Genomic DNA, 24,042 nt, shown 5'->3' with positions numbered 1-24,042 from the left:
TATGCAACAGGCTTTCACACATGTTGATAGTAAAGTGATTGCAGCTTTGGTGAAGAGAAAGTTTATATTTGATTTTCTCTTAAAATAATGGTTTTAATACAATTTATCAAATTATTAGTTTGTGTAGAGCAAGTTTTGGTCGGGGAGCAGAGATTTGGTCCTGTCTTAGTTATGGAGCAGTTATGCCAGCATCAAACCAACAAATATTGATTTAGGTCATACCTTTAAGTTTCTTCTTCAGACGTAATACAGAAATGCTGTATTACATGAACAAATATTTTTTTGGTTTGATGATGGCATTAGACTATGTATCAAACTGTAGGTATTGAAGGGAACCTTAACTCTAAAAAAAAAAAGCGTTTTACTTACACCCGTAACGCGTTAAAATGTACTTGTTGCTGTCTGCAATAGCTTCCTGCACCAGCAGGAATGCGTAAAAACTTACGCATGGCGGCCGTCCGACTCCCAGTCGGCAAAAACGAAACTAGCCGGCAGCAGGGGAGCAGAGAAGCCATGAGTGACTGCGAGGGCACAGGATGGTTGCAGGGGGCTGGTAGATGCCCCAGGTAAGTAAAACACATTTTTTTTTTATTTTTATTTTTTTTATTTAGAGTTAAAGTTCCCTTTAAGGTGGGCATACACTATTTGATCAAATAGATTATGGCTATTTCCCTAAGAAATCGTTATCAGTAAAATTAATTCATTAATTTAATTTATTTCAAATACATTTTTATCAGTTTCCGTGTTTATATAGTGGGGGAGGTATCTGCTCAGCCTCGACCAGTTGGGACCAGAAACATTTCACCTTATGTATGAGAATTGATACATTTTCACTATTATAAACTAACAAAAGTCTTTAGTTTACCTTCCTTCATGAACACCACTACCAAGTAATCCCATCAATGTGTCGGTGCTCCTGGACTATTGGATTAACACACAGCACTTGCTAAAAAGATACTCACAGATACCCAGACATATTTGAAATGTCTTAGCAAAATGTCATGATTTTGCAGAAAATTCCTTATTGCTCTGCCCTGGCCTCTTTTCCTAATATACAGTACTGGTAGTTGGAGTTGAATGGCTTAGAGGCACCTCATATAATACATACAGGGACACATTAAGTGTTACTTTAGAATTAGCAGTATAAACTGAACATATAAACTTGGTAGTGCATTTAATATAAAGCGCTTCCTTCCCTTCTCACAGTAAAAAAGGGGAAGGTATATACCCATCACATTGACATTTCATAACCATTTTGAAAAACAATGTGCTCTTTATTGCTCTCTAGAGCAGCCCTATATGGCCCAAATCTCACATCATGCAGTCAGACCTTGTGACCAGATGTTTAGTACCTTCAAGATGAACTCCAGTGAAAATAACGTAATGAAAAAGTGCTTAATTTTTACAATTACCGTATTTATAAATTATTTAATCAGCGCTTGCCCATTGTAAAATCTTTCCTCTCCCCAATTTACATTCTGAAATGTATCATATGGCGAAATTTTATACTGCTGGCAGGTGATGTCAGTGGAAGTAGCTGCTGCGTGCTTTTTTGGCAGCTGAAAACACCAATGCAACAAGGCTCCCACAGTGTGATGACAGCACCTCAGTGCTGTGAGGCGCTGACATCACGTTGTGGGAGGGGTTTCACCACGATATCATTCATATAGAGCCCCCTGATGAGCCATTTAAAAAAAGGTAAAGATTTCTTGTGGGAAAGGGGGTATCATCTACCAATTGGTATGAAGTTCAATTCTTGATTTCGGTTTCTCTTTAAATTATATAAAATGAAAGCTACAGTATACATATGAATCTCAGAAACGTATTAAAAAAATAGCACTATAGATTTTTTTTTAAAACTATATAGCACTAACATATTCTGTATAGCTATACATAATACAAAACAAATATTGGGGAGCATGGATACATGAGAAGTTCAAAACTCTGTACATCCAGCAGTACAAATACATACATAGTAATACTAGTACATGTTCATATGATAAATGAAGTAATATCACATTGGCGTATTGGATAGCATTCTTGCCTTGCAGCACTGGGTCCCTGGTTTAGATCCGAGCAGGGCACTATCTGCAAGGGGTTTGTATATTCTCCCCGTGTCTGCTTTGGTTTCCTCCAGCACCCCAAAAACGTACAGATAAATGAATTGACTTCCTCCTAAAAGTTGGCTTTAGACTACGATACATACATTACACAATGAATAAAATTGGCCCTAGACTATGATACATACATTACACAATGAATAAAATTGGCCCTAGACTATGATACATACATTACACAATGAATAAAATTGGCCCTAGACTATGATACATACATTACACAATGAATAAAATTGGCCCTAGACTATGATACATACATTACACAATGAATAAAATTGGCCCTAGACTATGATACATACATTACACAATGAATAAAATTGGCCCTAGACTATGATACATACATTACAAAATGAATAAAATTGGCCCTAGACTATGATACATACATTACACAATGAATAAAATTGGCCCTAGACTATGATACATACATTACACAATGAATAAAATTGGCCCTAGACTATGATACATACATTACACAATGAATAAAATTGGCCCTAGACTATGATACATACATTACACAATGAATAAAATTGGCCCTAGACTATGATACATACATTACACAATGAATAAAATTGGCCCTAGACTATGATACATACATTACACAATAATTAAAATTGGCCCTAGACTATGATACATACATTACACAATAAATAAAATTGGCCCTAGACTATGACACATACATTACACAATGAATAAAATTGGCCCTAGACTATGATACATACATTACACAATGAATAAAATTGGCCCTAGACTATGATACATACATTACACAATGAATAAAATTGGCCCTAGACTATGATACATACATTACACAATGAATAAAATTGGCTCTAGACTATGATACATACATGGACATAGGACTATGTTAGGGATTAGATTGTGAGCCCCTCTAAGGGACAGGTAGGCAATGCAGAACATGTTGGCGCTATACACATAAATACAGTAGCATCTCGTTATAGTAAACCTCTGGATATAGTAAACTCAGTGCTCAGCAAATGTGTCTGTATAAATATACAATGTATGACCAATTCTGATACAGTAAATTACTTTTCCTGGTCCCTTGGAGTTTATTATAAAGGGATTCTACTGTAATAACTAAATAATAAAATGTATTTTAAGTGGTTTTTGTTTGGCTATGCTGTATTTAATTTAATTTAATTCAGGTGTGGGGTAGCAAAGTTGGCTACTATGTGACTATATACAATTTAACAAAATTGATATCATTTGCATTATATTTGTATGCAGGGTCAATCGGAGATGCATCAATGTGGCACCATCTAGAGAAACACATGGGGAGCTCTTGTTAGGTGAGAAAAAAATAGAAGATATATTAAGAAGTGGATGAAGTCAAACCTTTACACCTTGCTCTTTGGAAGAAAAAAAAGGAATATGCGAAGATATGCTTCATAAAAGTATCCCTCTAGTGTTATCAGTAACCATATTTGATATTTGGATACAGTTTTTCTTGTCATTTCTGTGAGCTATGAAAGATTGCTGAAGGACACCGTTCTACAACTGAAAACACTGTGCAATCTCAGAGTAAACTAAATTGCATTTTTTCTTCTGTTAGTTAGCACTGATAAACTGCTTCTTCTCAGGAAATAACTGCATGAGTAGCTTCTACAGAAGGGCAATAATCCTTTATAATTAAACTACTGTGACGTTGCGTCCCCTGTCCCTGTGTCCCTGCATTTGACATACTGCGCATGCTCGGCACGTGGGTAGACTAGGGACAGGAGAGATTGGGTGCAGGGGGGCGGGCGCATGTGCGGTGGAGTGAGCGCGGCCGTTGGAGGGAGAGAGGCAGTGCAGGGGTCGCGGCCAAAGCCTAGCGCCCGTTTTTTTGTTTTATTTTACGGGCTTGCTTATTTCTAGTATGCTAATAATTTCAAATTGAGGCAAATTCAATGTCAAATTTTGTGCACATTTTACAACTTGGAAATGGACCAGAAGCCGTGTTTAGCCAAAGAGAAGGCAGAGAATAGTATTTGGACAAGCCAAGGACAGCATAATCTGGAGAAGCAAGGTTAGCTAGGACAAACAATGAGGATGTTTTTAAGTTGACTCAGAAGTGAAGAGCCAAGAGAAAGGACAGTGAACAGTGAGGAGCACAAACCACCAGGTTTATCTGAAGTCAGTATGTACTTCTACCATGAGGTGATTTAAATACTCTTTTTAAAGGACACTTGACCTGAGAGGGATATGGAGGCTGCCATATTTGTTTCCTTTTAAACAATGAACGTTGCCTGGCTGTCCTGCTGATCCTCTGCCTCTAATACTTTTAGTCATAGACCCTGAACAAGCGTGCAGCTCAGATGTTGGACTTAAGTTTGATTGCATTTGCTGTATGCTTGTTTCAGATGTGTGATCCAGACACTACTAATGTTTGAAGATCAGCAGGATGCCAGACAACTGGTACTGTACAAAAGGAAATAATATGGAAGCCTCCATATGCCTCTCACGTCAGTTGTACTTATGAGTACAACCTTAAAGTGAACCTTAACCGTCACATAAAAAAGGGTTTCACTTACCTTGGGCTTCTACCCACCCCTCGCAACCGTCTTGTCCCATGCTAGTTCATAACTATTCTCTGTTTCCTGCCGTGGCTTCAATTCAGTTCTACTGACTGATCAGTTGGCAGTCCACTGTGCCTGTACGGCCCTGGCTGCGCACATCCTTGTATGTGTTCATGTCGGTGAAAGTGTCCTGTGCAGGCGCAGTAGGAGGCGAAGTAAAACTTAAACTAAGCCACGGCAGGGGAACAGAGGATCGTTGAGGACCGGCTGGTAGAAGCCCCAGGTAAGTGAAACTCCTTTTTTTATGTGATGGTTGAGGCTACAACTAGCTGTACACAGACATACGGCTATCTGCTTACATATTATTACATATTATTTGTCTGCTGGGCAATGGGATATTTATTTATATTAGAAGTGGACTTTCACATTTGAAAACGATCGTTTCAAAGAAAACTGTATGCCAACTAATGATTAAAGGATCTATTATACTTTTTATTTCATGGTCCTGGCTTTGTTTCCTGACTGTGGCAATAGTGTCATAATCCTCCCATGTCGCTTGATCCCAAACTTACAAACCCATTGTGCTAAGAATACTTTATTTAGTAAAATATAGTATATAAATACCATAGTTTTACACTTGCATAATCCCAGCTGTGATTTTTACTATGCTTGGTTAAAAAATAAAAAAAATTAAGCTACAAATGTAATCTATAATAACCTACACATTTATGTTCAGGAAAGTCTGGGATGTATTTTGTTGAAGATTCTTCGACTGATCCAACAGAATCCAATGTAAGTAGATTGCAATTTTTTAAAGTTTTTTTTTGTCTCTGCCGGTATTAGAAAGGATTTTCCATTTTCTGCCTGAACAGATATTTATGGAAATTCTCACACCTTGGAACTATTATCCACACTATATTTTTTTTTCTTCAGAACTATAGGTTGATCTGTACAATTTAAGTATTAAAGGTTAATTATCAATAACCGATTGTTTTAAAATTACATTGTACAAATGATGTATATTTAGCTGTTTAAGCATTTTCCTACTTTTTATGCTAAACATCAGAGAAAAAAAAGCTATAACTAATTGTGTGTAGTTTTTAGCTGCATTGGAATGATTTATTTGCAAAGGGGTGTCTGTGCTTTGTGACAAGTGACAATATAAATCAATAATAATAATATAATACAGCCAGTCAGTGCTGGTGTCTGCATCTCTTAGACTGCAACAAATAAAAATTTTAGTATGAAAATCTTGCTTTGTTATCAGATTTCACACACAAAAGAGAATGTTTGTTTATGCCGGAGATGAATACATTTAGCCTGCTAGGTCAGTGCATTATTCTCCTCATACCCCCCTAACTGCTATGCAGCTGCATAGTACTGTGCTACAAAGGAGGAGAAAAGTCCCACCTATACCTAAAGGCTGGAACCCATCTGTGGACTACAGCAATGTGTGTCCACTAGGGATGATCAAACATATGAAAATACTTCTGAATTGATGCAAATTTTTATGCAAATACATGCAATTTGTAAAATGGACCAATCATTTTAACCCTGGGTTTAAATTGATTAGTCCATTTTACAAACTGCATATAAACTCAGAAGTATTTGCATCTCTTTGATAATCCATAGTGTCCAGAGAGGGATCCGTATAAATAGTACTAACAAAGTCTGCCACCCATTGCATAAAAGACACTGTTCCTAACATGTTTCATTTCTTAGTGATGATTTGTCAGGGACAATACAAAGTGTAAATTGTTTAGGTTAGGGGGAAAAATGCAAAGTGAAGGGAGCAAAACAGGAAATTATGACTTTGATCCCCTTATGATTGATAAAATAAAGATACATGTACAAACTTATAAAACTAAGTCAGTACAAACCAGACTTTGGCTCTGAAGTATTGGTGGAAAGCTGTACTTTTAATACTCAAATTGGTACCTTGTAAAGGTACTGTAGAGAAATTTTAAATATTGAAATTGTTAAAGCAATATATTTTATGGGTACCTGAAGTGATATAGGGCCTGATGCACAAATTCACGGTAATACTGCTGTGCACAGACAACACAGGCAATATTACCATTACAACCGTTAGCTTGTACCAGAAGTTACTCTATTAGCAAGACTTTTGCTGTGGTAAGGTGCGATACTAATTACCATTAGTAATGCTCATTACTGTAGAAAAGACCACACTACTTCAGTACCTGGGTTCACGGTTATAGCATAAGTCCGCTATGCTTGCTGCTGGAAGTAAGGGTAATATTTTTGCACGATAGTATTGAGATGTGTATGTACAGACCAAGGCCTACATTTTAGGCTGCGTTCCCATTTTTTCTAACTGTTAGGGCCTGAGCACACTGACGCAGTTGTATCCGCCTCTGTCCGCTTTTCAGCATCTCTAACATTGATGTGTAACTGAAAAGCGGACACAACTGCGTCAGTGGGCTCAGGCCCTCAGTGTTCGGAATCCAGGGCTGTAAATAGAACTTTATCTGCAGTTAGGGCCTGCAGATTGGATGCAGAAAAACTGACTCCAATGAATGCCTGTGGGAAAATCTGCATCAGAAACATCGCATTTAGTGGAAACAGGCCCATAGGCATTAATTGGAGTCAGTTTTCTGCATCCAATCTGCGTGTAGTGGAAACAGACCCTAAAGCTGAGTACACACGTATGATAACGATCGTTCAAAAACGAACGATAACTACAATCGGACCGATAATCGTGCGTTCCAAATTTTCCAACGATCGTTTATTTGGACGATAACGACCGATCCAACCCGGCGGATTTTTTCGAAAGATAATCGTTCAATCATTGCAGTGTGTACAAAGATCGTCCGACAATGATTATCTGTGGAGTAGTACGCATGTTCTTATTGCCGGTCATAACGTCACTTCCATTTGCGCACGCATTTTTTTATCGTTTGTCGTTCAATACTTTATACTTATATCGTTCACGTGTGTACACAATCGTTCATTACGAACGATCTTTTCGATCTAATTTGAATATCGTGTAAACGTCACGAATCGTTCGTAACGAACGATCTTTATCGGACGTGTATACGAACCTTTAGACTCAAGTCAGACTGTAGCTGTTATAAACCTCACCGACAACAGAGCTGGTAAGCACGCTGTGCAGCGCATAAAGGAGATGAGACAGCAGATATCAGCAATAATGTTTATTGAAATAATGTAAAATACACACACACACCAATGAAAAGTAATCAATATGAACAGTACCAACACAGTGAAATGATCCCACACACACCACACAAGACAAACTAACTAAAAGTGACAAAACTATATACACGTTATACAAATCCGAGAATGTCGAGACAAAGCTTAATATCAAAAACCAGGAGAGCAATGCAGTACGGGAATCCGAACCCAAAAGGCAGGTAATAAACGGGCAAGGGGTAAGACCGGGGATATCAAAAAAACAGCAGGCAATGGGACCAGGAGTTCAGACAGCTAGCAGCAAGCCCAAGCCTAATGCTACATACACACTTGAAAGATAAATGAAAGATATCAGATCAATTTTGCCCCCTTCCATGTAGTATGAGAGCCATACTCTACACAGTCTATTCAATTGAGCTGAACTCCCCATCAGATAGAAAACTTTGCAAGATCCTGCACACAAAGATGCTGTACACATTCAAAAGATCAGTATCTGCAAAAGATCTGTTCCTGCAAAAGATCCGTTCCTGCAAAATGCATTCATAGTCTGATATCTGCAGATCCTCATACACACCCTGTTTAACAGACATTCATCTGCAGATCAGATCCACCAGGATGGATTTTCAGATCTGCAGATGATTGTCAGATATGCAGATGAATGTCTGTTAAACAAGGTGTGTATGAGGATCTGCAGATATCATAGACTATGAATGCATTTTGCAGGAACGGATCTGTTGCAGGAACATATCTTTTGCAGATACTGATCTTTTGAATGTGTACGGAATCTTTGTGTGCAGCATCTTGCAAAGATTTTTTTATCTGATGGGGGAGTTCAGCTCAATAGAATAGACTGTGTAGAGTAGGCTCTCATACTACATGGAAGGTGGTAAAATTGGTCTAAGATCTTTCATTTGTCTTTCAAGTGTGTACACACCATAATACTAACTGAAGCTCTGCCAATGTTTATAGCAGGGTGGAGTCTTTTAAATAGGCTCTCTGCAGCTGACTGCCTAATTGCAGAGGAAAGTCCTGCTGAGGACATCTGGTGGTGAGTAATGAATGTACATGACAGTCCTAATCCAAAATGCCATCCACAGGTGGAACAGGGAGTTGCAGCCTCCTGTAACAGACTCATGAGAGCCACCTGCTGGAGAGCAAAAGTCCAACAGTACTTTATGTATGTCATGCCACCAGCTGATAAAACAGGAAATTGCAGGTTTCCTAACAGTAGCACAATTCCCATTGATGACTAATTACAATCCATAAAACTCTTGCATGGCAGAGAAACTCTTCTAAGTGCAGAGAATAGATAAAAAGGTCAATAGTTTAAGATGGGAGTTGAAAAACGTTCAAAACTGTCGTCATTCACAGAGACAGTAACAACTTAAAACTCATGTTTTTGGCCTTTAAACACAAAATAAGACTATGGGATTCCAGAAAAGTTCCTTTTTAGAAGTTGAACTATGGATACAATTGTTTATATCATCAGTTTATTTTCACTTCAATTTTGCATTAAAGGAAATTTCTCTGTCACAGCATTAACCTAAATTCAGAAAACTCTATTTAGCAACTTAATTATAAGATGAGCAAAGCATGCTAATTATCATTGTTTTCTTTTTTTTATGTATTTTTTTTCTTTTTTAAGTCTCTTCTTGGTGAATTAGAGCCTGCTTCATTTTCTTGGACTTATGAAGAAATTAAAGAGGTTCATAAGCGCTGGTGGCAGCTTCGAGATAATGCTGTGGAGATTTTCTTAACAAACGGAAGAACGTTTTTGTTGGCTTTCGATAATACCAAAGTAGGTTTAATTATACATTGTAATAACCAATGCAATTTTAATTGATGCTAATGGGTTGTAGAAAATAACGTGAACACCTTGGAGTAAAGTGTTGAACCTGAGCCATCATTTGTCTTTGATGCTGCTTCTTTCTGGGATCGATTTGTGCAACCTATTTACATTCTTCACTGGCATTCTAACACATTCTTCCTTCAGAACATCTGACAGTTACTATAGAGATATGGGAGCAGGGAATCTGCTTCACACTCCGCTCCCAAAACTAACCACAGTGATACTCTAACATTTAAGTCAGCTGATAGAGCTGGATAGGGCAGATGTTAAGGATCATGTCTGAACTGTTCTAGCTGTGTGTCTTAAATGTCGTAATTGTTGGTAAATAACATGGTCTATAAGATGAACCGAATGACCTAGATGCCGATAGATTCAGGGTGAGGTTGGGGGCCATTATACACTAAAATGTTACCAGTCAAATCATCACAGATCCAACCCAGTGTGTTTATCTTTTCATAAACATGAAATGCTTGGTTGCTGATATACTGCTGGTAGATTCTCCTCAGCATTTTAATGAGTACATTAAAGATTTACTATCACTAGCTAAATTTAGGGGGAGCCAATTAACTTGCTGATATATTTTTGGTTTGTGAAAAGAAATGCATGCAAGTTTATGACCCCTGTCCTGTTGGTGTTTTGGAGGAGATGTAAATCTGGGATCCTAGTGCATTAAGATGGGAGTGGAAAGTCATTAGCCAGTTACACTACAGAATAAAAAAAAAAAAAATTTGCTCATATATAGAGCAGTCCATTCAAGTCTCAAGGTCTACACAGACAAACCTGAGCACAGACCAGACTCCCTACAGGAAACCTATGACTCAGCAGCACAGACTGAGATCTTTGGATGCTTTACGCTATTTCGGCAGCAGGATTATAAGCGGGGCTGTGGAGTCTGTACAAAAATCCACCGACTCCGACTCCTCAGGTTTGGATTCCTCCAACTCCTCTAATTTGCATATTACAATTTTGTTGATTGCAAGTATGTAACATGAAATGCATCTCTTAACTGCCAACGCTTAGGAATTTTAAAATACAACTGAAGATAAGGAGGCTGCCATATTTAAACTGAAGATAAGGAGGCTGCCATATTTATTCCCTTTTAACCTTCCTGGCGGTTCGGGGTAAGCCGCGCAGGAGGTTTTCTCAGGCCCTGCTCGGCGGATTTTCGTATTTTTTTTTTGCTGGACGCAGCTAGCACTTTGCTAGCTGCGCCAGCACACCGATCGCCGCCGCCCCGCGCCCGATCGCCGCTATTCGGCACGGCGCGCCCCCCCAGACCCCGTGCGCTGCCTGGCCAATCAGTGCCAGGCAGTGCCGAGGGGTGGATCGGGACTCCCAATGACGTCTTGACGTCGGTGACGTCATCCCACCCCGTCGCCATGGCGACGGGGGAAGCCCTCCAGGAAATCCTGTTCTTTGAACGGGATTTCCTGATCGCCTATCGCCGGAGGCGATCGAAGCGGGTGGGGGGATGCCGCTGAGCAGCGGCTATCATGTAGCGAGCCCTGGGCTCGCTACATGATCTAAGAGAAAAAAAAAACTGCTGCGCTGCCTCCTGGCGGAATTTTTCATACCGCCAGGAGGGTTAAACAATACCAGTTACCTGGCTAGCCGGCTGATCTTCTGCCTCTAATACTTTTAAGGTGGGTACACACGTCAGATAAGTCTTTGGAAAATGAAAGATCACAGACCAATTCTACCTCCTTTCATGTAGTATGAGAGCCATACTCTACACAGTCTATTCTATGGAGCTGAACTCCCCATCAGATAAAAATCTTTGCAAGATGCTGCCCACAAAGATGCTGTACACACGCAACAGATCAGTATCTGCAAAAGAACAATCCCTGCAAAAGTTCCCATTCATAGTCTGACATCTGCAGATCCCATACACACCTTGTTTAATGGACATTCATTTGCAGATCAGACAATTATCTGCCGATCTGAAGATCCAACCTGGTGGATCTGATCTACAGATAATTGTCAGTTAAACAGGGTGTGTATGAGATCTGCAGATATCATAGACTATGAGTGCGTTTTGCAGGAATGGATCTTTTGCAGGGATTGTTCTTTTGCAGATACTGATCTGTTGCGTGTGTACAGCATCTTTGTGTGCAGCATCTTGCAAAGATTTTTATCTGATGGGGAGTTCAGCTCCATAGAATAGACTGTGTAGAGTATGGCTCTCATACTACATGAAAGGAGGTAGAATTGGTCTGTGATCTTTCATTTTCCAAAGACTTTTATCTGACGTGTGTACCCACCTTTAGTCCTGCGCGGATCGCTCAGAAACAGCCTTATCAGTCTGCAGACAGACTGTACACACGACGGACTGTCGCTGGAACGCCCGCCCAGTGGGAGGGTCTGAAGGACCCGTCGTTCCTACACATCAAGCGTGTGTACGGGCCTTTACACATTCTTCATGTACAATCTGAACCAGGTTTATGGGTGATAAACACCTCTGTGTTCAATGTGCACAACATTCTCAGTGTATTCCCTGCAGCTCTATGGGGAGTGCATATGTAGAGTATAGTACTACTGTGTAACAAAGTAAACCTTGAGCAGATGAAATTAAAGTTTTATACATACTGTACATGGGTCTTCCTCCAGCCCCCTTCAGGCTAATCAGTCCCTCACTGTCCTCCTCCGCCACCTGGATCTTCTGCTATGGGTCCAGGTACTTGAGCCAGCCGGGCGTAGAGCGCATGCACACACTCCGCCACTGGGAGCGTACTACACCTGCACAGCACTATTGGTGCAGAATGTTCCTGGCTGTGGGAGCGGCACGTGGCCGGACTGCTCTGACTGGCTGAATTACCGGGACTCATAGCAGAAGATCCAGATGGCGGAGGAGGACAGCGACTGGATTAGCCTGAAGGGGGCTGGAGGAAGCCCCAGGTATGTATAAAACTTTTCTTCTGTCTCATGTACCCTTTCATTCGTAGTCCCCAAACCAAATTTTAACATATCAAATTATTTGATTTCATGAGCAAAGGGAGTGCATACATTTGTATAAATCCGCATCAACGCAGAATTATTTCCATCTCATTGACCATCTCTATTAGTGACACAGTTGCACATCAGGATTTAGTCTTGCAACACAGATGTTGTTATTTAGTGTGTGTGTATATATATATATATATATATATATATATATATATATATATATATATATATGTATGTATGTATGTATGTATGTATGTATGTATGTATGTATGTGTGTGTGTGTGTGTGTGTGTGTGTGTGTGTGTGTGTGTGTGTGTGTGTGTGTGTGTGTGTGTGTGTGTGTGTGTGTGTGTGTGTGTATGTATGTATATATAATTCCTGTGTACACATCATATATACTCTACAGTCACAATCAGATATGTATATCTGACTTTAAAAATACCGGGACTGCTGTATTGAAGCAGCACAAGTAACTATTTTTTGATTGGTTTATTTCATTTTTGTGGACGAAGCACTGCTATTACTGTACATATAAATTATTTATGATGACTATTATCTGAGAAATAGAACATTTTATCATATTTTCTATTTTAATTACAGCATAAATTCATTAGGAGTTGGAGTCTGTCCCTTTTCTCCCGACTCAGACTCCAGGTACCCAATAATTACTCCGAGTCCTTGACTCAGACTCCACAGCCCTGGTTATAAGACATTACTCTGTGCCAACTTAAAGAGAATCTATATTGTTAAAATCGCACAAAAGTAAACATACCAGTGCATTAGGGGACATCTCCTATTACCCTCTGTCACAATTTCGCCGCTCCCCGCCGCATTAAAAGTGGTTAAAAACAGTTTTAAAAAGTTTGTTTATAAACAAACAAAATGGCCACCAAAACAGGAAGTAGGTTGATGTACAGTATATCCACATATAGAAAATACATCCATACACAAGCAGGCTGTATACAGCCTTCCTTTTGAATCTCAAGAGATCATTTGTGTGTTTCTTTCTCCCTTCTGCTCTCATGCACTGACGTTTCAGGCTGCTCTTTTCTTCCTGCAAACAGCTTTGCCCTTGTCTGAATTTCCTCAGTATGTGAAAGCCCAGCCAGCTCAGAGGACACTTTATCCAGCTTGCAAAAGATACGAGAGCAGAGAGAAGCTGCACTAATCTAAATATCACACAGGCAGTGTGCAGAGAGGGGCCTGAAAGGGGGAGTTCATAGCAGAACCACAACACTGAAGAACTTGGCAGCCTTCCAGACACAGGCCGACAAGTCTGACAGGGGAAAGATACATTGATTTATTACAGAGACTGTGATAGCAGAAAGTGCTGCAGTAAGCCAGAACACATTAGAATAGCTTTTGGAACTTGTAGGATGATAAAAAACAGGATGCAAATTTTGTTTTGAATTCCTTCAGCCTCATAATCACAAAGAGTAGATGGTTCATTAATAGAACTACCATAAGCTACCTCATATTAATTAATGACATCAAGCTGCCAAGAGTGAACATGAGTGAATTGCTGATCCACCTGTAACTTATGAGGACATTTTGATTTTATTTCTACTTGATAGTTGAAAAGAAGGACAATAGATAGGATTGGTGTGATGGAATAATGAGTGGCTGGCTCACACAATACATACTATGAGTACTTTAGTATCGCAGGGTTTAATGGGAAGCATGATAAGAAGGAAAGGAAGACCGCAACATTCAAATATCACAGAAGGGTAAAACAAGTCTTAAGGAGCCAGATAAATTGAAAGGATAACATCTAAGCAATCAACATGTAAACTCAGCCAGTCAACAGACTCCTGCCAGTATGAAAAGTTGCCCAAGGCTGGCAGTGTGAAGAACCCAAAGTCTGACACCCACAGACTACATCAGCTGTAATTAAGGCAGACAAGGTCTGTTAATTGTAAAAGCAACTTGCTTGGATAAAACCCAGAGCATTCAAGAATACACATCAGTAAAAAGGCAGTCATGGGTGAGCTGGTGAGAAAATGTTTGAGGCAGAGACAGGCATGGAAGAAAGACCAAATAAAATAGAGGAAATGCCCGGGCAGGATCTGACCTTGTGTATAATGTATCGCCAACAAATAGCTGAGGTTGCTGACCATGGGAAATCCTTCCAGTGGCTGGAAAGGACTGTAACTGAAAGAAAGCGCCAAGGCACTGATCATAGCAGCACATGGCAAAGGATTAAGCACCAGATCTAGAAAGAGCCCATGATACAGGCTATACATATAGGCCTCATAGACAGTGCAATGTATAGTGCAGAGTGTAAGATTCAGGCAGGGACAGCACACACTGGATGGCACAATAAGTAGCTGTCATAGTGTGCAAAAACATCTGCACAGTGTACAGGGTAAACCTTCCAAGGTCCTCTTGAGAAATTCCTCTGGGTTTTGATGGAACATAAGTAACAAGGGTATGACCTTGTGGGGGTGTCCAGAATCAGATGAACAGACAGGTACTGGCCAGTTAATGGGTACGCAAAGACGAAAAAACAGTAGTGGAGATAGATGTAGCCATGCCAAATCGTGGCAACATCAGGAAGAAGGGGTATGAGAAGCTGGAGAAGAACCAATGTCTAATAGAGGACCTAGAGAACATATGGAAAATGCTGACCAAAGTGATCCTAGTAGTGTAACATTCCATGGTATAACTCCTACATTCCAAGATTAGCTTCAATGGATCACATGAAGAAGATCAGAGCTCTTTATCCAAAACATGAAGTGCATTAGCATGCATGCTAGGAACAGCTAAGATACTGCACATAACCTACAAGCTCCTAGGCCCCTAGCAGTGTAGCCACGGTTTAGGAAGATGCATGAAAGTGTAACGAGGGAAAAGAAATGTAGGATGTGTAAACCTCTAACTGGCTAATGGGAGTGTGTGAGTAAGTGCAATGAACTCAAGTGTAGTCCCCTTTCCTTGGAAATCTGGGTGAACATATGTGCATAAAAACTGGCACTAATTTCTCTTTGTAGAGCACTGAAAATAAACAACCACTGTCTGCAAATTGAGTCCACAAGGAACCTGAATACTAAATGCTATTGTCCACCCTTTGCTAGGTTTGTTATATAAATTCATTAAACAATTTGTGTTTCTTTTTAAGGTGCGAGATGATGTTTATCAGAAAATATTGTCCAACAATCTTCCCAATCTCCTGGAGTATGGAAATATTACAGCTCTCACTCAGCTCTGGTGTTCTGGACACATAACCAACTTTGAATATCTTACACATTTAAACAAGCACGCAGGCCGCTCCTTCAATGACCTTATGCAGTATCCTGTTTTCCCATTCATTCTCAGTGATTATATCAGTGAGACATTGGATCTGAACAACACCAATATTTACAGGTGAAATAACTGGCTTTTGTTTTGTTTTTTCTCTTATATTCAATTACATTTGTGGATATGAGTGTTGAAAGTTTATTGTGTTTGACCACTGTTGGTGCATTTTTGTGACTGTTATACAGTATGCCCATGTTTTTAATTTAAAGGTTATGTTTTACTTGGGTTTGAGCTTTTTAGGAACCACTTGTGAGTCAGTGTTTATTCATAATTTCCCTTTATTACCTAGAACTGTAGACATATTATGTGCAATTTTTGAATACAGTTCTGTAATAGAGTGTTTGTAAATATGTCCTTTTTATTTTGGTAAAATTGAAACCCTGCTTGCTTGCAACCTCGACACGGTGCAGTGTTTTTATGTACATGGATGCCTAGAAGTCTAATGAATTTGTCAGTGCTATTGGTTGACTGCTTGCTTTCAAGTCTTCCCTTGCTTTAGTTTGTAACTTTGTCTATATTCAAGCAGTGGAAGGCTGAGGAAGCTTCAGAAATGCATACATGTAAAAAAAAGGTGCCTGGAAAAAAGGGGTTTACTGCTAGTAGGATATTGATACGATTAGCGATATTCTACTACTGAATTACAATAGTAAAATATCAGTAATTTTTACCGATATTTTACTATGGCTAATCCTAACCCTACTCTGAAACCACCTTCTAACGATCCCTAACCCTAAAACTCCTAAGACCCCCCCCCCCCTGGTGGTGCCTAACCCTAAGACCCTCACCCCCCCATGCACAACCCTTATGGTGCCTAACCCTAAGATCCCCCCTGGTTCTGCCTAACCCTACGATCCCCTCTGGTAGTGCCTAACCCTGCGACCCCCCATTCATAACCCTTAGACCCTCCCTGGTGGTGCCTAACCCTAAATTCCCTAAACTTTTTCTCCTAATTCTAGTGGAAACCTGCGATGTGTGGCAAACAAGGTAAATTTTGGTGCCTGCAGTCACCGATTAAAGTTAAAGGGGCAGTTTAGTGAAAATGATTATTTACCATTAATCACATATCAGTTATTTAAAATAAAGAGCATATGGTTCTCCATATGAGTCAGGTTATAAATCAGCTGGAGTGCCTGGTAACAGTGAAGTCCGTCGCATAGAATGCTAATTAAGCAGCTCAGCTCTCTGGAAAGCAGAATTAAGTGATATCATCTACTTTTTTTTAACACAAGGTCTATGGAGAACCATATGCTCTTTATTTTAAATAACTGATGTGATTAATGGTAAATATAAATTTTCAATAAACTTCCCCTTTAATTATTGCAAATACCGGCGCCCAATAGAATCCCAGGAGCTGAGGCTTGCAGAAATGCAAATTACGGCATCGCATAGCGGGCGTGGAGCAATGCCACTATTTGCATTTCCACAAGCCCCGGCGCCCAGGGTCTCATTTAGTGCAGTCTGTGCTTCATAAATAGGTTGTTATAGGAACAGGAATTGGGGAGACCTGAGGAGGCTTACAGTGTACATAGTAAGACTGGGCTCCCTGGTGGCTGCTGACACTGACCAGGCACCTGCCCTTGCTTAAACCGCTGCTACAGTGCACCATTAAAATTGTTACTTGGTCCACGCGGGTACTTCCACTGTGCGCATTCGTCTACGCGTACTCCGTCACACCCAGGGGGCCATACTCCCTGAAGGCGCATATAGGTCTGTAAGACCAAAGAAACTGGTGAGTTGAACCCTGGAAGGGGAATACTTTATTGAAATTTACATGACTTTACATGTCTGCAAATGTTTAAGCTTGTGAGAGCGCAACCAATAGACTGCATTGTTCCAATAAACACTGTCAACAGTGGGATAACATCTTTGTAGAAAGATTTTTTTTATTTCCATTTAGTTTCTGGGACAAGAAATAGAGGACAATATCCCCAGTCAATCACAAGCAGCAATAAAAGCTAGAGGTTCTCCAACTTTTTTTTTTTTTAAATGAAAGAATTCTGGCTAGGCTTTCACTTTATTTTCTCTCTATAGTGTTGCAGAAGAGTCAGTGTAAATTTAACATGCGTGTTACTGTTGCTAAGTAATTAACAGAAGAAAATTGTTGGTTTCTGCACCTTCTATTTTTGACACGCGCAGAATGCTGTTGTAGAGTTAGTGGCTTTTGGCACTCTTCTGTGCTTAGGAGGTTAGAGAAAGTCACTCAGAGTTGTAATGCATATTACGAATTTGTCATAAGATTATAAAATGCATCTAAGGGGTCTCTATTTCTGCAGATTGCCAGAAAGATGCTGCTATATTTATAAAAGTGCAGATTAGTTTAAGCGATCGCTACTTTCATTAGAGATGAGAAGTTTTTCATGATCACTACTTATTGCCAAAAAACTATGGAATAAAAACCTAGAACTGTGGTGTTTTTTTCAAACACCCTCCTCACTATTTTTGCTTAAAGGGAAACTGAAGTGAGAGGGATATGGAGGCTGCCATATTTTTTTCCTTTTAATCACTGCACACTGCCTGGCTGTCCTGCTGATCCTCTGCCTGTAATACTTTTAGCCATAGACCATAAAAAAGCATGCAGCAGATCAGGTGTTTCTGACATTGTCAGATCTGACAGGATTAGCTGCATGCTTGTTTCTGGTGTGATTCCGACACTGCTTCAGCCAAATAGATTAGCAGGGCTGCCAGGCAATGGATATTGTTTAACAGGAAATAAATAGGGCAGCCTCCATATTCCTCTCACTTCGGTTGTCCTTTAAAGGGGATGGAACTGTGGGTCACAATATACATTTAACTATATAGAGGCATGATCGTTTTCTGGTTAAAGACACCAACTTTACACCAGGAGTTTACCTCTTCAGCAAGGTGTCCCTGGGGCAAGACTCCCTAGCCCTGCAGAGCTGTTGAACGCACTGGCGGACATAAGGCCGTGCAGCCGCACAGGGGCCCCTTTCGCCGGCAATTTTTTTTTATTCTATTTTTTTTCCCCTCGGGGGGGGGGGGGGGGGGCAACTCCGATCCCTTCCTCACCTCGGAGGCCCCCCTCTTGTCATGTGCAGCGGTGGAAGATTTAACTTCAGGCTCCAGGCTCCAACAGAGTAGACACTAGAGCTGCAGCCACCTGGTTCACACTGTCTCCTCCTCTGCAGTCTGCAATGCTGCTCGCACTACTTCCTGATTCAGTGCGAGCAGCAGAGGAGGAGACAGTGTGGACCAGACAGCTGGAGAGAAAGGAGTCGGGGCCCCCCCAAGCCTTCTGAAACTTCACTCTGCACAGCAAGTAGCGCACCAACCTAATCAGGAAATTGGCTCGCCCACCCTCCACCATCATGTAATTGATTCTACCCTCCCTTCCCCCTCCCCGGGCAATTGATTCTACCCTCCCTCCCTCCGGGCAATTGATTCTACCCTCCCACCAGGCAATCGATCATACCCTGCCCCCCACCCCTATCGGGCAATCAATTCTACCCTGCCTCCCACCCCTACCAGGCAATCGATTCTACCCTCCCCCCACCCCACCAGGCAATCTATTCTATTCTACCTCCCCCCCCCATCGATTCAACTTTCCCTCCCAACCCCACCAGGCAATTGATTCTACCCTCCCTCCCACCCCCACCAGGCAATCAATTCTACCCTCCCTCCCACCCCCACCAGGCAATCGATTCTACCCTCCCACCCCCACCAGGCAATCAATTCTACCCTCCCTTCCACCCCCACCAGGCAATCGATTCTACCCTCCCACCCCCACCAGGCAATCGATTCTATCCTCCCACCCCCACCAGGCAATCGATTCTATCCTCCCAACCCACCAGGCAATTGATTCTACCCTCCCTCCCACCCCCACCAGGCAATCGATTCTACCCTCCCTCCCACCCCACCAGGCAATCTATTCTACCCTCCCACCCCACCAGGCAATCGATTCCCCCTCCCACCCCACCAGGCAATCTATTCTACCCTCCCTCCCACCCCCACCAGGCAATCGATTCTACCCTCCCTCCCACCCCCACCAGGCAATCGATTCTACCCTCCCACCCCCACCAGGCAATCGATTCTACCCTCCCACCCCCACCAGGCAATCGATTCTACCCTCCCTCCCACCCCCACCAGGCAATCTATTCTACCCTCCCTCCCACCCCCACCAGGCAATCGATTCTACCCTCCCTCCCACCCCCACCAGGCAAACTATTATACCCTCCCTCCCACCCCCACCAGGCAAACTATTATACCCTCCCACCCCCACCAGGCAATCGATTCTACCCTCTCTCCTACCTCCACCAGGTTTTAGATTCTATACACCCTCCCACCCCCACCAGGCTTTAGATTCTATACACCCTCCCACCCCCACCAGACAATTGATTCTAACCTCCCTCCCACCCCCACCAGGCAATTGATTCAAACCTTCCCCCCAACCCCACCAGGCAATTGATTCTACTCTCCCTCCTACCCCCACCAGGCAATCGATTCTACCCTCCCTCCCACCCCCACCAGGCAATCGATTCTACCCTCCCTCCCACCCCCACCAGGCAATCGATTCTACCCTCCCTCCCATTCCCACCAGGCAATCAATTCCACCCTCCTTCCCCCACCAGGCAATCTATTCGACCCACCCCCACCAGGCAATTGATTCTACCCACCCCCACCAGGCAATCTATTCTATCCTCCCACCCCCACCAGACAATCGATTCTACCCTCCCTCCCACCCCACTAGGCAATCTATTCTATTCTTAAAGGGAAACTGAAGTGAGAGGGATATGGAGGCTGCCATATTTTTTTCCTTTTAATCACTGCACACTGCCTGGCTGTCCTGCTGATCCTCTGCCTGTAATACTTTTAGCCATAGACCATAAAAAAGCATGCAGCAGATCAGGTGTTTCTGACATTGTCAGATCTGACAGGATTAGCTGCATGCTTGTTTCTGGTGTGATTCCGACACTGCTTCAGCCAAATAGATTAGCAGGGCTGCCAGGCAATGGATATTGTTTAACAGGAAATAAATAGGGCAGCCTCCATATTCCTCTCACTTCGGTTGTCCTTTAAAGGGGATGGAACTGTGGGTCACAATATACATTTAACTATATAGAGGCATGATCGTTTTCTGGTTAAAGACACCAACTTTACACCAGGAGTTTACCTCTTCAGCAAGGTGTCCCTGGGGCAAGACTCCCTAGCCCTGCAGAGCTGTTGAACGCACTGGCGGACATAAGGCCGTGCAGCCGCACAGGGGCCCCTTTCGCCGGCAATTTTTTTTTATTCTATTTTTTTCCCCCTCGGGGGGGGGGGCAACTCCGATCCCTTCCTCACCTCGGAGGCCCCCCTCTTGTCATGTGCAGCGGTGGAAGATTTAACTTCAGGCTCCAGGCTCCAACAGAGTAGACACTAGAGCTGCAGCCACCTGGTTCACACTGTCTCCTCCTCTGCAGTCTGCAATGCTGCTCGCACTACTTCCTGATTCAGTGCGAGCAGCAGAGGAGGAGACAGTGTGGACCAGACAGCTGGAGAGAAAGGAGTCGGGGCCCCCCCAAGCCTTCTGAAACTTTCCCTCTGCACAGCAAGTAGCGCACCAACCTAATCAGGAAATTGGCTCGCCCACCCTCCACCATCATGTAATTGATTCTACCCTCCCTTCCCCCTCCCCGGGCAATTGATTCTACCCTCCCTCCCTCCGGGCAATTGATTCTACCCTCCCACCAGGCAATCGATCATACCCTGCCCCCCACCCCTATCGGGCAATCAATTCTACCCTGCCTCCCACCCCTACCAGGCAATCGATTCTACCCTCCCCCCACCCCACCAGGCAATCTATTCTATTCTACCCCCCCCCCCCCCCCATCGATTCAACTTTCCCTCCCAACCCCACCAGGCAATTGATTCTACCCTCCCTCCCACCCCCACCAGGCAATCAATTCTACCCTCCCTCCCACCCCCACCAGGCAATCGATTCTACCCTCCCACCCCCACCAGGCAATCAATTCTACCCTCCCTTCCACCCCCACCAGGCAATCGATTCTACCCTCCCACCCCCACCAGGCAATCGATTCTATCCTCCCACCCCCACCAGGCAATCGATTCTATCCTCCCAACCCACCAGGCAATTGATTCTACCCTCCCTCCCACCCCCACCAGGCAATCGATTCTACCCTCCCTCTCACCCCACCAGGCAATCTATTCTACCCTCCCACCCCACCAGGCAATCGATTCCCCCTCCCACCCCACCAGGCAATCTATTCTACCCTCCCTCCCACCCCCACCAGGCAATCGATTCTACCCTCCCTCCCACCCCCACCAGGCAATCGACTCTACCCTCCCACCCCCACCAGGCAATCGATTCTACCCTGCCACCCCCACCAGGCAATCGATTCTACCCTCCCACCCCCACCAGGCAATCGATTCTACCCTCCCACCCCCACCAGGCAATCGATTCTACCCTCCCACCCCCACCAGGCAATCGATTCTACCCTCCCTCCCACCCCCACCAGGCAAACTATTATACCCTCCCACCCCCACCAGGCAATCGATTCTACCCTCTCTCCTACCTCCACCAGGTTTTAGATTCTATACACCCTCCCACCCCCACCAGGCTTTAGATTCTATACACCCTCCCACCCCCACCAGACAATTGATTCTAACCTCCCTCCCACCCCCACCAGGCAATTGATTCAAACCTTCCCCCCAACCCCACCAGGCAATTGATTCTACTCTCCCTCCCACCCCCACCAGGCAATCAATTCTACCCTCCCTCCCACCCCCACCAGGCAATCGATTCTACCCTCCCACCCCCACCAGGCAATCAATTCTACCCTCCCTTCCACCCCCACCAGGCAATCGATTCTACCCTCCCACCCCCACCAGGCAATCGATTCTATCCTCCCACCCCCACCAGGCAATCGATTCTATCCTCCCAACCCACCAGGCAATTGATTCTACCCTCCCTCCCACCCCCACCAGGCAATCGATTCTACCCTCCCTCCCACCCCACCAGGCAATCTATTCTACCCTCCCACCCCACCAGGCAATCGATTCCCCCTCCCACCCCACCAGGCAATCTATTCTACCCTCCCTCCCACCCCCACCAGGCAATCGATTCTACCCTCCCTCCCACCCCCACCAGGCAATCGATTCTACCCTCCCACCCCCACCAGGCAATCGATTCTACCCTCCCACCCCCACCAGGCAATCGATTCTACCCTCCCACCCCCACCAGGCAATCGATTCTACCCTCCCACCCCCACCAGGCAATCGATTCTACCCTCCCACCCCCACCAGGCAATCGATTCTACCCTCCCTCCCACCCCCACCAGGCAAACTATTATACCCTCCCACCCCCACCAGGCAATCGATTCTACCCTCTCTCCTACCTCCACCAGGTTTTAGATTCTATACACCCTCCCACCCCCACCAGGCTTTAGATTCTATACACCCTCCCACCCCCACCAGACAATTGATTCTAACCTCCCTCCCACCCCCACCAGGCAATTGATTCAAACCTTCCCCCCAACCCCACCAGGCAATTGATTCTACTCTCCCTCCTACCCCCACCAGGCAATCGATTCTACCCTCCCTCCCACCCCCACCAGGCAATCGATTCTACCCTCCCTCCCATTCCCACCAGGCAATCAATTCCACCCTCCTTCCCCCACCAGGCAATCTATTCGACCCACCCCCACCAGGCAATTGATTCTACCCACCCCCACCAGGCAATCTATTCTATCCTCCCACCCCCACCAGACAATCGATTCTACCCTCCCTCCCACCCCACTAGGCAATCTATTCTACCCTCCCTCCCACCCCCACCAGGCAATCGATTCTACCCTCCCACCCCCACCAGGCAATCGATTCTACCCTTCCTCCCACCCCCACCAGGCAATTGATTGTACCCTCCCTCCCACACCCACCAGGCTTTATATTCTAGCCTCCCTCCCACCCCCACCAGACAATCGATCTTACCCTCCCATACCATGTATTTTCTAATCAAATCTGCTGCTGATGTTGTGTATTTTCTGATCACATCTGCTACCGACATTGTGTATTTTCTGGTCAAACATGCTGCCGACAGTGTGACATGATTGAACGTGTTTTCTGGTCAAATCTGCTGACATGATTGCACGTGTTTTCTGGTCAAATCTGCCGACGTGATTGAACGTGTTTTCTGGTCAAA

At 43.4% G+C, this 24,042-nt stretch overlaps 1 protein-coding gene across 2 annotated transcripts in view; it reads left to right on the top strand.

The window, feature by feature from the left end:
* The window catches only part of LYST (lysosomal trafficking regulator), a 287,630-nt gene that overhangs the window by 200,008 nt on the left and 63,580 nt on the right, over positions 1–24,042 (top strand). For both annotated transcript variants that reach the window (XM_068231777.1, XM_068231776.1), the window contains exons 36-39: positions 3,360–3,421; positions 5,367–5,422; positions 9,447–9,599; positions 15,712–15,956. In XM_068231777.1, coding sequence (XP_068087878.1) covers positions 3,360–3,421; positions 5,367–5,422; positions 9,447–9,599; positions 15,712–15,956 — 516 coding nt within the window. The remainder of the gene's footprint in view (positions 1–3,359; positions 3,422–5,366; positions 5,423–9,446; positions 9,600–15,711; positions 15,957–24,042) is intronic.

This window comes from Hyperolius riggenbachi, chromosome 4, assembly GCF_040937935.1.
Source record: "Hyperolius riggenbachi isolate aHypRig1 chromosome 4, aHypRig1.pri, whole genome shotgun sequence".
Classification (NCBI taxonomy): domain Eukaryota; kingdom Metazoa; phylum Chordata; class Amphibia; order Anura; family Hyperoliidae; genus Hyperolius; species Hyperolius riggenbachi.
The sequence above is the reverse complement of the archived record's forward strand: the minus strand, read 5'-3'. Positions and strand labels throughout refer to the sequence as shown.